Here is a 15,502-nt window from a genome sequence, read left to right as displayed (position 1 = left end):
TCTGTGCCTTCATCCCTGTGCTGCACTGGACAAATCATCCAGGCCAACACTTTCTATAAAACAACACCAATAGCAGCCTGCTACAGGCTGATATCACGTTTCTAAGTTTCTTTTCCTGGGCTGGCTGTAGCCTAAGCCTACAAGACATATATCTGCAGGTTTTCTAATTAGTTGCAAAGATCAGATATCTAATCCAAGGATGGGATCTCAGTTGATCCCCCAGCCCCTAATCGCGCGCGTGTGTGTGTGTGTAATAGCCTAGCCTAGGCCTACATTGTTAGAATCGGTGCATCTTTTCATCTCTCCCTCAGAGAATTATGGGTCATAGGTCAATTATTTGAGGTCATTAAAAACAAATATAGTCTAGTATAGGTTATGAAAATAGAATGATGATCATTACTATTATATAGTAAGTAATATAGAGAATATCGAGTATAATAGTCATAATTTCCGAATGAATATTCTAGATTAATCTATGTAAAATATGTCCTGACCCCAGTTCTCACTATAAATAGGTAGGTATATCTGCAGTGCAGTGTAGGCCTAAACTAATTTGTGGTGTTAAATTATGTCAGTTAAAATTACATGTGAAGACGTGTACGGCAGCTGAACTGATAACTAAGTGTTATTCTGGCCATCTTTGGGCTCTGCAGTGTTCAGTTCGGCAGCTGCCAGACACGGGTTGCGTTGCACATTGATCAAACAGCTGTGAACAGGCGCGCTCTTTCTCAACAGGCGCCTAACTGAGTTTGCATAAAACATAGACCCTTTTATACAGCTGAAAAATACAACTTGGATCATTATTTATCTGAGGGATGTTTTAAGGCCGACGTCGTTTCAGATCAGGTTTGAGTTGCTTTAGGACCTCGCGGAAACGCCGACAGTAGGCGCTCTGAAACTTTATAAAAAAAAAAAAACAGTGGTGAGAAGAAATCGGTCGGCGCGCAACGTCACGCTGGAGAGTTTAAACTGGACAAGATGGCGGAAGACAGCGGGCTGAGGAATCGGAGTCGCTCGTCGAAGAAGAGCCGTAAAAGTCGACAATCGATAGAAGGTAAAGTTTGTTTTTTAACGACCGGATGTCTTGTGTAGCTCAATGGAGTAATATGGTAGTACATGCCTTCGCAAAACTTACTGTCATAAATTAATAGTTGTTGATAACTATGGTCGTGTGGTGACCTGGTGAAAGTTACAGCTGGTACTTAACCTCTCCTGGCAGACAGCTTTCACGCTCACCTGGCGATATAATGTTAATGAACGTGACCCGTTGTTTCGGCCATCAGGCGAACCGTTGCGTCCTTTCTCCTCCTCGGACTATGGAGACAGAAACGGGTCTAACGTTGTTGTGCGGCAGCTTGCCACGAGTTTGGTTCAGTCTTCTAAGTTAACGGTTCGTTTCGGGCTTTTGTGTACACAAATCGTCTTGCTCTGCATGTCTGTCCATAGTGTGCGCGACTGGCCTGACACGGGTATTTATAAGTAGCTATTATTAGCTAGCTAGTTTACTTTCCAGTCACATTGCCTTTAGTATGGTCGGCGTTTCGTCTGTTTTATTTTCGGTGGTGTAGGCCTATAACTGCAATCTTTACACAACTGAATAGTTTTAGACACGGTGTGATGATTTTATGTCACTTTATGTCACGTCGGGTTTTCCTGTGGTGATAGGCCAACTGTACAGTGACGTGGGAATAAAGCCATGGAAATCTCTTTCTGTGTCTATTAGGCTATGGTCAACTAGCTAAACTCGCTGTTTTCAGTTTTGCCTTCGATAACTAGTTTCACATGAACTCAGAAGTCACACGGACTTCTCTTCCTTCTCCAGTTCCAATAGGGATCGTATCATTTCATGGGTTCATTTTGTTGTTGGCTGGCCGCGGGGCACTGCATGTGGATGCAGCCGAGACCACGGCACAAGCGTGCTTGATGTTGACGAATTCCAGACCTGTGCCATTTGCACAACATAACTCATAACTTTTTGGGCATATTTCTATTAGTCTACTAACTCAGAGCATGTGACTACTAGTGGATTTAATGATATATTTAATTTTGTTAATACATAATGTAATTAACAATATATAGTGTATCAAAGCCAAGACTTGGAACTAGCCTACTTGAATTGACATTATTCTACGCTGCCAAGAATGCAGAATGTGAGCCCTTTCTTTTGCCCGTGTCAATCTCAAGAGGGAGCTAATGTCTTTGATAATGAAGGTATATTTGTTGTTTAAATCAGATCAGCATAATTAATGTTTTGACGTTGACCGCTTTTTTGCGGAACATTTCTCCCTGGCTTGTTTGTCCTTGCCGCTTTGCTGGTTTGCACTAGTTTTGACTGTTTGACAGGCGGCCAGCTTGAGGTCAGTTGGCTGTCCGCCTGAGTCGCGCTTCACAGTGGACTTCAGATTGTTTTGTTTTTTCTACGTAGGGACCAAAATTTGCCATATTTAGACTCGCGACTTAACGGATCCAGGCTTATCGCGGCTCGCGGATAAAGTGCAGGGGTTAGCAGAGACTCGTGCCGGGAATAGAACATGACTCGTGAGCCTGGTGAGTTGCAAAGACAAAACAGCGATTTGTGTAGCCGCGTTCAGTCCAACAGCGTCAGAAAAATGCCGCAATGGAATGGTGTTTCGGGCATTTCCGTACATGGAGAGATTCTGTATCATCAGATAATCATATTAGTTGAAATCAGTCAATTACGTAGCCACACATAAAGCATTCAACTCTTTGTTTATGTATAACTCGGATTGACACTACCAATGTCACAGCCCAATTAGTGGGAGACCAACAGCACAAAGGCCACTTTAACTCTTTTGCTTGTGCATGCATTTCTTTTTTTTTCCTTCTGCGTAACCTTTTTGCGTAACGTTCATACATAACTTTTTTGGACAGTTATGACTGGTGTTGAGGATGTTCCTATGCTGATACCACCACCCCAAGTGCCCAAGGGGGCGAATATGAGGACCTGCCAGGTGGTTGAAGCCCCGTTAGCCGAAGTGGAGGGCTTCATAGATGATGACTACGAGCCTATTCTGTTAGCGAAGAGTTCTGCCCCTCTGGAGGTGGAGGCAGAACCGGAGAAAGAACCGGAAGAGAAGCCAGAACCGGAAGAGAAGCCAGAACCGGAGCCAGAGCCAGAGAAGGCTGGACCGGTGCAGGTAGTGGTGGCGCACGAGGATGACCACGGCTTTGAGCTGGATGCGGCGGCTTTGGAGAGCATCCTGATGCAGGAGCACGTGCGGGACCTCAACGTGGTGGTGCTGTCCGTGGCCGGAGCTTTCCGGAAAGGCAAGTCCTTCCTGCTGGACTTCATGCTGCGCTACATGTATAGTCAGGTAAGACACACACACGTGTGCGCGCGCGCACACACACACACACACACACACACACTGTTCACTGTTTACTTGCTTGCTTCACATAAACAACTGAAAACCAAATGGGTTTACACGATCACTAACAGCTGATGCCTCTGATGAGCTTTCTTATGACTCCATAAAGCAGATGGAGAGAGATGAAGGTGAAAATAAGTGGGTGAAATTAAACCTGCCCCCCCCCCTCACTCCCCCCCCCCCCCCCCCTTCTCTCCATCTCTTGCTACTTCCCTCTTCCAGTCCACTAGCTCATGGATGGGGGGGAATGACGACCCTCTAACGGGCTTCACCTGGAGGGGGGGCTGTGAGAGAGAGACCACAGGTATCCAGGTGTGGAGTGACGTGTTTGTGGTGGACAAGCCAGATGGCAGTAAGGTAGGTGTGTGTGTGTGTGTGTGTGTGTGTGTGTGTGTGTGTGTGTGTGTGTGTGTGTGTGTGTGTGTGTGTGTGTGTGTGTGTGTGTGTGTGTGTGTGTGTGTGTGTGTGTGTGTGTGTGTGTGTGTGTGTGTGTGTGTGTGTAAATTGCCAATTTACGAGTACCAACTGGTACTGAATGCAGCCCCAGTATTCTGAAGTGTTTATTTCAAGATATGTTAAATGTTCGGATGATGTAGTCCACCAGATTATTGATTCAAAGCATGTGTTCGCTGCATTCATTTTGTAGTGATTTGTGTGTGTGTGTGTGAGAGAGCGAGAGAAAGAGATTGTGTGTTGACTGTGTTTGGTTAATGAGATTTCTAGCTCATATTTTTTTAACCGTATCGGCATTTGCCAAAATTTGCTTTGCTCTGTCTTGGTGTATTTGAATAGCCAAATGTGTGTGTGTGTGTCCTATCAGGTGGCTGTTCTCCTAGTGGATACGCAGGGAGCCTTTGACAGCCAGTCCACCATCAAAGACTGTGCCACGGTGTTTGCTCTCAGCACAATGACCAGCTCTGTACAGGTGTGTGTGTGTGTGTGTGTGTGTGTGTGTGTGTCTCTGCGTGTCTCTGCTTGACTGAGTGGAAGGGAGGGTATGAGAGAGAGAGAGGAGGGAGGGAGGGTGAAACCTCCCGTGAGGTAAGTAGGGATGAGATTAACCATTTTGTTTATAAGCCTTCAGTCATAACAGGCACATACAAGTCTTCACAAAACGTTTTAATTAGCCCCAGTAATTGTTTAGCCTGGCTGCCTGCTTAGATCTCCTCTCAAGAAGACAGTAGCAGGGTTCCCACGGGTCATGGAATTTCTGGAATATCATGGAATTTTGGAAAGTCTATTCCAGACATGGAAAGTCAGGGAATTTTATCATTTTGGGGACAGTCATGGAATATCAGGGAATTTTGAATTCAGAATTGGTGTATATCTGGTTATTAGCTTTACTGCTTGCTTGAGTACTGTAGTTGTGGTTAGCAACTTTGTTCATTCAATACCCATTTATTCATCTCTCGCTCTAAAAAAAGTAAAAAATTCTTGCTACCCGAAATCTTGTACCCTTCATTATAAAGTAGGTCATGGAAATTTAGTTTTTTTGTCTGGGAAAGTCAGGGAAAAGTCATGGAATTTTACATTTCACTTAGTGGGAACCCTGTAGTAGTCTGGAACACCATAATTCACTAACATTTCCATCAGACCCCATAAAGGGCCAGCCAATCGGCGACGAGTGGGATAACGCTATAGCTTCGAAATCAAAAGAGGCTCTCAGAGGTTTAGTTAATTTTTTAGTTCTGGTTCAGTTTTAGTTTTTATTTTGGGAAACATGACTTATTATGGCTTTTGCGTTCACTGCTGAGGAGGAAGAAGTTGTTACACCTTTAAATAATGTGTTTAGAATCTCATGAGCGTGTGTGTGTGTGTGTGTGTGTGTGTGTGTGTGTGTGTGTGTGTGTGTGTGTGTGTGTGTGTGTGTGTGTGTGTGTGTGTGTGTGTGTGTGTGTGTGTGTGTGTGTGTGTGTGTGTGTGTGTGTGTGTGTGTGTGTGTGTGTGTGTGTGTGTGTGTGTGTGTGTGTGTGTGTGTGTGTGTGTGTGTGTGTGTGGGGTCACGTCAGTGCTGTAAATGACCTGTTGAGTGGCTCTGAATGATGGACTGATTAGTCACGGTATTGCAGCATAAACCCATGAATCTCACACTATTGGCGTGTTGGGACATGGGCCTGGACAAGGTGAAAGTGTGTGTGTGTGTGTGTGTGTGTGGAAACCAGTTACAAGTATGTGGGAATCGCTTTGCTCCCACGGGTGGCAGATAAGGTGACTCCTACAAGAGGCGTGTTGGTTTTGTTTAAGTGTGTGTGTTGGGGGGGGGGGGGGGGTGTACACGCAGCCTTACAACACTGTTTACAGCTGTTGGAGTCACTGTACAATGTCATTTTTGGTACAGAGATGATGTACATACCCTTATGGGGTGGGTACTTGAGTTTCTTTGGGAATCCCCCATCTTGCATTCTATAGAAGTGAATATCAAGTGACGCATACACGTAGAAAGGGTAGAAATAGGGCACGGGCGGAAATGGGTAACTTTCCAATAAAAGTCTAACTTTGGTTTGATTTGAAATTAACTATTTATCAGCCATACCAGGTTAGGCAAGTACGGCCAGACAGCCAGAGGGAAAAGCTTTCTGCATTCATTCACATCCAGAGATTTCATGAGCTTTGTTTAGTTCTGCACAAGTGTTGTTTTTTTCTCTTTTGACTAGCGTGTTTCACACAAACATGCTTGTTTGTAAGATCATCTGGTAGCACTGCCCTGCATGCTTCATCAGCAGAAATCCTGTGGTTGCATCACAACAGCCTGGTCTGGGATCAGTTGTGGAGGTCCCATGGTTAGTTGTGTAAGACTCATAGTAATCTATTTCAAAAGCGCATGGCTTTTGTCGCCCCGCTCCTAAACCGGATGACTGAGGAAATCTGCTTTGCAATTCAAGTTTGGTGTTTTGTTTTTATTTCCATGTGGGGTTATGTTAAAGCTATGTTCTCTCTTTCTCCCTCTCTCTTCTCTTCTCTTCTCTCTAGGTCTACAATCTTTCCCAGAATATTCAAGAGGATGACTTGCAACATCTTCAGGTAACTAAGGGCACAGACAGTCTGATGTATCTGCAGGTGTGAATGGGCTCAGACAGTAAACATGTGTTGCATTCTGTCGTCTGGGAAGGAACTGAGGGGTATTTCACAAAGGCAGAATTAACAAATCCAAGAGAAGTGATCAAGCGAGGCTTGACCTAGCGTTGTCTGGTCATCCTAGCTCAGCACATTTCATTAACGCAAATCCAGGATGTGTAGGAGCGACTAGGACAAGCCAGGTGTAAGCAAGTCAGGATACGTGCATGTTCTCGTTTCTCCTCAAAAGGACCCACGGTTGGAATAAAAAAGATGCAGAAAATAGCATCATTCACACAAAGTGAACAACCGCTTTTGATATAGACTAACAAGCAAGTGAAGTTTTTTTCTTTTTTGAATGGGGAAACACTGCTGTTAAACAGTAGAGTAGACCTGGTGGGCCAACTGAATGGACATTTACCTATGCACCCACATGTGATGTCATTTAGAATGGACATTTACCTCTGCACCCACATGTGACGTCATTAAGAATGGACATTTACCTCTACACCCACATGTGACGTCATTAAGAATGGACATTTACCTCTGCACCCACATGTGACGTCATTAAGAATGGACATTTACCTCTGCACCCACATGTGACGTCATTTAGAATGGACATTTACCTCTGCACCCACATGTGACGTCATTAAGAATGGACATTTACCTCTGCACCCACATGTGACGTCATTAAGAATGGACATTTACCTCTGCACCCACATGTGACGTCATTAAGAATGGACATTTACCTCTGCACCCACATGTGACGTCATTAAGAATGGACATTTACCTCTGCACCCACATGTGACGTCATTAAGAATGGACATTTACCTCTGCACCCACATGTGACGTCATTAAGAATGGACATTTACCTCTGCACCCACATGTGACGTCATTTAGAATGGACATTTACCTCTGCACCCACATGTGACGTCATTAAGAATGGACATTTACCTCTGCACCCACATGTGACGTCATTAAGAATGGACATTTACCTCTGCACCCACATGTGAGCGCTTCTTCATCTAGGCATGTGAGGCGTTAAGAAAAGCGTTTGCCACTGTAAAGATTCGCATAGTATGACTATATATGACTTTATATTGTATGACCTATATATGACTTTATATTGTATGACCTATATATGACTTTATATTGTCTTCATAGCCCAATTCCGTGAATACACCTTTGAAAAATTGTCCTCCATTTCCAATCAACTACACCAAGGAGCAAACCCAGAGGTTGTTGTTTATTTCTGTAATGAGTTTGTTTACTGGTTGTTTATTTATGTTTATTTATTACATTGGTAGCTGTTCACGGAGTATGGCAGACTGGCGTTGGAGGAGATCTACGAGAAGCCTTTTCAGGTACACAGCGCACCTGTGCATATCTATGAGAAGCCTTCTCAGGTACACATTGCACCTGTGCATATCTATGAGAAGCCTTTTCAGGTACACAGCCACTTTACACAGCGCACCTGTGCATATCTATGAGAAGCCTTTTCAGGTACACAGCGCACCTGTGCATATCTATGAGAAGCCTTCTCAGGTACACAGCCACTTTACACAGCGCACCTGTGCATATCTATGAGAAGCCTTCTCAGGTACACAGCGCACCTGTGCATATCTATGAGAAGCCTTCTCAGGTACACAGCGCACCTGTGCATATCTATGAGAAGCCTTCTCAGGTACACAGCGCACCTGTGCATATCTATGAGAAGCCTTCTCAGGTACACATTGCACCTGTGCATATCTATGAGAAGCCTTTTCAGGTACACAGCCACTTTACACAGCGCACCTGTGCATATCTATGAGAAGCCTTTTCAGGTACACAGCGCACCTGTGCATATCTATGAGAAGCCTTCTCAGGTACACAGCCACTTTACACAGCGCACCTGTGCATATCTATGAGAAGCCTTCTCAGGTACACAGCGCACCTGTGCATATCTATGAGAAGCCTTCTCAGGTACACAGCGCACCTGTGCATATCTATGAGAAGCCTTCTCAGGTACACAGCGCACCTGTGCATATCTATGAGAAGCCTTCTCAGGTACACATTGCACCTGTGCATATCTATGAGAAGCCTTTTCAGGTACACAGCCACTTTACACAGCGCACCTGTGCATATCTATGAGAAGCCTTTTCAGGTACACAGCGCACCTGTGCATATCTATGAGAAGCCTTCTCAGGTACACAGCCACTTTACACAGCGCACCTGTGCATATCTATGAGAAGCCTTCTCAGGTACACAGCGCACCTGTGCATATCTATGAGAAGCCTTCTCAGGTACACAGCGCACCTGTGCATATCTATGAGAAGCCTTCTCAGGTACACAGCGCACCTGTGCATATCTATGAGAAGCCTTCTCAGGTACACAGCGCACCTGTGCATATCTATGAGAAGCCTTCTCAGGTACACAGCGCACCTGTGCATATCTATGAGAAGCCTTCTCAGGTACACAGCGCACCTGTGTATCGTACCGTGCTCTTTACAGCAGCCACCTGTTTGTCTAAACACAAGCAAAAGTTAATCTGGGTCAACACTAAGTTAACTTACATCTCTCTCTTTCTCTATAACATTTAGGGCCCGTCTCATTTCTCCCCTATTAAAACTTCCACTTGGTTTTGAGTGCCCTCGACATTAAAGTCCCCTCGACGAGGCAAGTGGGGGTAAAGATCTTAGCGTAGCGAACGCGCTCACCTACGTCACATGCAGCGTCGACGTGTCTACCGGTAGTAGCCTTCTACGATTTTCATTCAGGAACATGCAGGTTCTAGTGGTCGTGCTGACTGTTGTGTGGGCTGTGTTAGTTTATCTACGTCTGGTTAATCAACAGAGATAGTCGTGTTCATGTGAAGGCCGAACATACATCCTAAATATTGACAAAACAACCCAGATCAGATACATAACATTATTTGATGGGCAGACTCTCTCAAAGCACTCCGCAGAGATCATGGACATCGTCAGATAGCTTTGTGAGATATCATGAACATCGTCAGAGCTTCGTGAGATTTTCTAACATTAGTGTTCAAATTAAGACAGTCCTTTGGATGTGCATCAAACTAACATATTCCAACATATTTCGAAATTTTAATATGCTTATTTACGAAAATATATGAGCAATGCAATTGTTCCTTTCCAGCAGTGTCAGCCATCTTGGTTGAAAAATGTGGCCGGCTCGCTGAGCTCGCACTGTATCCTGGGTAATTTCATCTCCCACTTCGTTTTAAGCCTGCAACAGTCCTGGCTATATTTTGAGGGTTGATTTTAAGGGGAAAATAGCACTCCCCCTTGCTCCCTAAAGTAATGGGACACCCTACCCCTACACGTGCACACGCAAAAACGAGGGTTGGGGCAAAAATCTAGGGGAAGGGGAGGTATTGGGACGGGCCCTTAACCACTGTCCCTCGCCTTATGGCATTCAGTTATGTACTGTATATGGCAGCAAGATGTCCCTGCTGTCCCTGCTGTCCAAGTAAGATTGACATAATATCCTGATCTCCTAGATTTCGTAAACCTGGGATTAGGCTTGTAAGCCTGTTAAAGTATGAGTTCTGTATATTTGTGTATTTCTCACAGTGATGAAGAAAGTGCATCTCACACTCTCACTCTCTCTAGAAACTGATGTTCTTGATCAGAGACTGGTGTTACCCACTCTCTCACTCTCTCTCTCTCTCTCTCTCTCACTCCCTCTCTAGAAACTAATGTTCTTGATCAGAGACTGGTGTTACCCTTACGAGCACAGGTACGGGCTGGAAGGAGGCAATGGTTTCCTGGATCGACGGCTTCAGGTGAGGATCAGCGTGGACGCATGCTGGCTACTGGTCCTGCTTCCTTATTCCAGCATAAACACAGGGCCTTTAGTTAGTAGAGTTTAAACTAAAGTGTAAACACAGGGCCTTTAGTTAGTAGAGTTTAAACTAAAGTGTAAACACAGGGCCTTTAGTTAGTAGAGTTTAAACTAATATTCCAGTGTAAACACAGGGCCTTTAGTTAGTAGAGGGAGTACTGTATACTCCACGTGGGCCTGCGCTGGCTAGCAAACATGTTTTAGTGATGGACACAGGTGTGTGTGTATAATTCATGTGGGCCTGCGCTTGCTAGCAAACATGTTTTAGTGTTGGACACAGACAGACTGTTGTGTCTTTTGCATGTCTCCATGGGCTTTGACGTATTTAAGCTAGTTTGTGTGTGTTTTTATGGATGTGTGCGTGTTGTGTGTTTTTATTAATGTGTGTGTGTGTGTGTGTGTGTTTCAGGTGAAGCAGAACCAGCATGAGGAGCTGCAGAACGTCCGTAAGCACATCCACGCCTGCTTCTCCTCTATCGACTGCTTCCTCCTGCCCCATCCAGGCCTCAAGGTCGCCACCAACCCCAACTTTGATGGCAGGCTGAAGGGTACACACACACACACACACACACACACACACACACACACACACACACACCTGCACGCTAATGCAACACTAACCCAGTGTTCATTCATATATGGAGGGACGCAAACATGCATGCAGACTCAAAGTCCTTCCTATACACACACACACAAATCCATGACCACACACACACACACAAATCCATGACTACACACACACACACAATCAGCTGTTTTCTTGCATCGTGGCAAAGGGCCTCTGTGGGGAGGGCTATAGAAACCTCACACACACACACACACACATGCACACGCACACGCACACGCACACGCACACGCACACGCACGCACGCACTGTAGTTAATTTCAGAAGCCACATGACTGGGGGGGATTGGTGGGGTTGTTGTTGTTGCTGCTGCTGCTACATTCTATCTCACTGTTCTGGTGGGGTTGGGATGGAATGATTGGGGATAGATGTCATGTTAGTGGGACATTTTGCCTTTAATATAATAACGCTGGTGGTGGTGGTTATCCTTTAATATGATTCTGGTAGTGGTGGTGGTTATCCTTTCATATGATAACGGTTTTGGTGGAGGTTATCCTTTAATATAATAACGCTGGTGGTGGTGGTTATCCTTTAATATGATTCTGGTAGTGGTGGTGGTTATCCTTTAATATGATACCGGTAGTGGTGGTGGTTATCCTTTCTGATTTGCCATCTAGCTCTGGACTCTTGGGTGTTGATGTTCTAGTTAACCACTGGAATAGGTGTTGATTTTATGGATATGCTCTTTATAGGAGAGCATGTCGGTGGGAATTTGTGCGCAGGCATTGAAGACTGCATCTGTACTGTGTGTGTGTGTGTGTGTGTGTGTGTGTGTGTGTGAGCGCAGACATCGATGACGAGTTTAAGAGCACTCTACAGGAACTGGTGCCTCTGCTGTTGTCTCCTGAGCACCTGGTGGAGAAGGAGATCAACGGGGCCAAGGTCACCTGCAGAGACCTGCTCGAGTACTTCAAGGTACCTGCACCTCTTATCTCTCTTACACTTACAGGATACAGTAAGGTCCTGCACCTGCACCTTATATCTCTCTTACACTTACAGGATACAGTAAGGTCATGCACCTGCACCTCTATCTCTTACACTTACAGGATACAGTAAGGTCATGCACCTCTTTATCTCTCTTGATCACCCGGAGAGAAGAAATACTCTTTTCTGATTGGCTGGTGGGGTGGCTATTAATTCTGAATAACAGGACACCGTTCCATATCAATGCTTATGAATGGTAACTATAACAACCATAGTAGGACGACGGTTGCAGCGCTCTAGAATCTTTGGTTGCAGGCTTCGCAACAATGGAATCAACTGTAAACAAGCTAACTGTCCATGCTAAAGTTGTCCAACAAGCTGAACTAGTGAGCTTCTTTTTAAACGGAACCGCGTGTTTCCTTTGCTTTACAGTGGCAATCGGGTGATAAGCGGGATAACGGCCTTCGAGGTGTGTCCAGTTATACGGAATTAATGGACTCGGCGGAGGCAACTCTCCTCTGCTGCGCGTCGGAGTTTTTTGCCCCTCGCCCTCGTCCATTAATTCCGTATAACAGGACACCTCGGCGGCCATTATCCCTTACTACACTTACAGGATACTTTAAGGTCATGCAAAGCCTCTCTGTAAAGCGAAGCAATCAGCTGTGCATTGGTCAGCTTAAGCATTGGTCAGCTGTGTGTGTGTGTCTGTGTGTGTGTGTTTGCCTTAGGGACAAACCTTTTGTTGATGAGCGGGCTGATGGTTGTGAAGGTCAATAGATCATATTGTGAAGGTCATTATGAGACTGTAGATTCCTAATAGGATCTAGAGTTCTTTGAGGCATTCAGCAGATGGCACACAAGCAAAACTGACTAAGGAGCAAATAGAACCCTATTTTAAAGGAATCTTAAGGAGAACCTTAAGAGGTTCTGTGGCGTTGTGACGGACAGTCTTACCTGCTTGGGCAGTAAGGGTGGTGTGTATGGGGCAGTAAGGGGTGTGTGTATGGGGCAGTAAGGGGGGTGTGTATGGGGCAGTAAGGGGGGTGTGTATGGGGCAGTAAGGGGTGTGTATGGGGCAGTAAGGGGGTGTGTGTATGGGGCAGTAAGGGTGGTGGGCAGTAAGGGGGTATGTATGGGGCAGTAAGGGTGTGTGTATGGGGCAGTAAGGGCAGTAAGGGGTGTGTGTATGGGGCAGTAAGGGGTGTGTGTATGGGGCAGTAAGGGGGTGGTGTATGGGGCAGTAAGGGGGTGTGTATGGGGGGGGGGTATGTATGGGGCAGTAAGGGGTGTGTGTATGGGGCAGTAAGGGTGGTGGGCAGTAAGGGGGTATGTATGGGGCAATAAGGGGGGGGGGGGGGGGGGGGGGGGGTAGTAGAGCTCATTCAATACTGCACTCTCAGCTCTCAGGCCCGTACTGCCCGCCTATAGCCAGACCCTTTATATTGTTAGGCAGTTAATGATCCTCCAGACCCTGTATATCAGATAATGATCCCCTGAGCCTAATGAAGGGGGAGCGGGGGCGGTGGGGCAGTTGAGCTGGGGTCAGTTCAGGGCCCGTGGGCAGGAACTGCTGCTGGGGCAAAAACAATGGCTTTTTTGGAACTGAGGCTTGCAGAACACTTGACCCTCAAAGGAACGCAGAGCTGGATTGATTCCCTGAGCTACGGAATGTCACAAGAAGATTGCTCCTTCCTCACTCTTATTGTGAGGGAAGGAGACTGGGTTGACCTTTGACCCTGACCCTGACTTTGACCTTTGACCTCCAGGCTTACATCAAGATCTACCAGGGGGAGGAGCTGCCCCACCCTAAATCTATGTTACAGGTCTGTTAAGTCAGCACCAACACACACACACACACACACATACACATAGACACACACAGACTTACAGAATATTGCACATAAATATGCACCTTCTATTTAGACCTTCACTGGCATGTGCACACACACACACACACACACACACACACATTTAGTGATTCACTCTAAACTTGTACAGAGAAGAACATGTGTGCAGACACACAAACACACACACTGACGAAGTGGTGTATCTGTTTGTGTTGCCCTTCACATCCGTGTGTGTGTGTGTGTGTGTCCCTCAGGCGACTGCTGAGGCCAACAACCTGACTGCTGTGGCTGCTGCCAAGGACACCTACAGTAAAGGCATGGAGCAGGTGAGTGCTGCCAACACACCATATACGCTTAGTCATGTGTTTATATTCATGTGTTCATCAACTTGCATCACTTTGCAAGTGTAAATCCTGTGTGTCATGTTAATCCAAGAGCTGACTGATGGCAAAAGAAGATGCTTTGCCATCGTGTGTGTGAGTGCACGAGAGAGGGAGAGGAAGAGGTGCATGCGTGATGGCAAGTGTTACGGTTGAATAGTTCAACAAAACAGTTTTAAAATAGTTCTTAGGCTATTTAAGCATGCAATTTGTGTCCTTGTGTAGGCTATAAGCTACACTTTTGAGAGCCTAAAAGGCACGTTAATAGCCAGCTCATGACGCGATTTTGTTCAGGTCGGATTAAATTACGGTTGGCCCTGGGTGCATGTAGTCTTTTCTGACAGTCCGTTTCAAAAAGGAGCAATTAGACTTTTTGACGTATCGCATAATTTAGGACTTGTCTGTACTATGTCCGCCGAGGTGTCCCGTTATTCACAATTAACGAACGAGGCGGAGGCAGAGAACTCCCGATGCGCAGCACCCGAGTTTGTGGGCTAACTAGTAAACAGCATCAGTAACGTGCATCAATCGGGAATTCGCTAAATGAAGGAAGTGGGTGCTTTACTTATTAATCCAGATCAAAGAGACAATAGCTTACAAAGTGGTGTTTTTGTAACTTCAGTGTAGATGATTGTGATTCACTGCAACTTCAGCAATGTAGGCTACCTTCCTTACCTTCGAAAAATAGCTCCGTAGGCTACAGCTGAAGCCCAGTCTGCCTCAGTGAGAATCCTAAACTTTGTCTGTGTTCAGTCTTCGATCCTGATTGGCTGCATTCGTGCTAACTAACAAATCAGACGGTGTAGTGGGCGGGACGATGCTCTTGACCACAGAGTAGCAAATTCAGGGAGTGAGAGACGCTTTACAGACAAAATAGCGCGTTTCATTTTTTATCCATTTCAATATCGGCTTATTGGTGGAAAAAAATGACCGATACCAATTATTATAAAAATGCTAAATATCGGCCCTAATAATCGGCCAGGCCGATAATTGGTCGACCCCTACACCACATACGCTTAGTCATGTGTTTATATTCATGTGTTTATATTCATGTGTTCATCAGACATCACATACGCTTAGTCATGTGTTTATATTCATGTGTTCATCAGACACCACATACGCTTAGTCATGTGTTCATCAGACGACACCACATACGCTTAGTCATGTGTTTATATTAGGGATGCACCGAATCCAGGATTCAGTTTCGGATTCGGCCGAATATTGGATTTTTTGACGGGGTTCGGTTTTCTGCCGAACCTTAGAATTTTTCCCCACCGAACCGAACCCTACGCTTACACTATTAATGGACTGAGGATGGAGTAGGATTCGGTATTCTGTTTCGGATTCGGCAGAATCTTAACCAGTGGATTCGGTATTCGGCCGAACCCCAAAAATCTGGATCCGGTGCATCCCTAGTTTATATTCATGTGTTCATCA

General features: G+C 45.5%; 1 protein-coding gene across 1 annotated transcript in view; it reads left to right on the top strand.

Annotated features, from left to right (window-relative positions):
- Nucleotides 1–972: 972 nt before the first annotated feature.
- Nucleotides 973–15,502, top strand: part of atl2 (atlastin GTPase 2) — an 18,147-nt gene continuing 3,617 nt past the window's right edge. Inside the window, exons 1-11 of the mRNA XM_076286337.1 lie at nt 973–1,054; nt 2,893–3,335; nt 3,612–3,746; nt 4,210–4,314; nt 6,360–6,410; nt 7,751–7,807; nt 10,138–10,230; nt 10,699–10,837; nt 11,702–11,829; nt 13,605–13,661; nt 13,940–14,011. Coding sequence (XP_076142452.1) covers nt 979–1,054; nt 2,893–3,335; nt 3,612–3,746; nt 4,210–4,314; nt 6,360–6,410; nt 7,751–7,807; nt 10,138–10,230; nt 10,699–10,837; nt 11,702–11,829; nt 13,605–13,661; nt 13,940–14,011 — 1,356 coding nt within the window. The 5' untranslated portion in view covers nt 973–978. The remainder of the gene's footprint in view (nt 1,055–2,892; nt 3,336–3,611; nt 3,747–4,209; nt 4,315–6,359; nt 6,411–7,750; nt 7,808–10,137; nt 10,231–10,698; nt 10,838–11,701; nt 11,830–13,604; nt 13,662–13,939; nt 14,012–15,502) is intronic.

The sequence above is a fragment of the Alosa pseudoharengus genome, unplaced genomic scaffold (genome assembly GCF_046254945.1).
Source record: "Alosa pseudoharengus isolate Yale_2024_CS ecotype anadromous, Long Island Sound unplaced genomic scaffold, YU_APseudo_1.1 YU_APseudo_1.1_scf_15, whole genome shotgun sequence".
Taxonomy (NCBI): domain Eukaryota; kingdom Metazoa; phylum Chordata; class Actinopteri; order Clupeiformes; family Clupeidae; genus Alosa; species Alosa pseudoharengus.
This window is presented reverse-complemented; position numbering and strand designations above follow the sequence as displayed.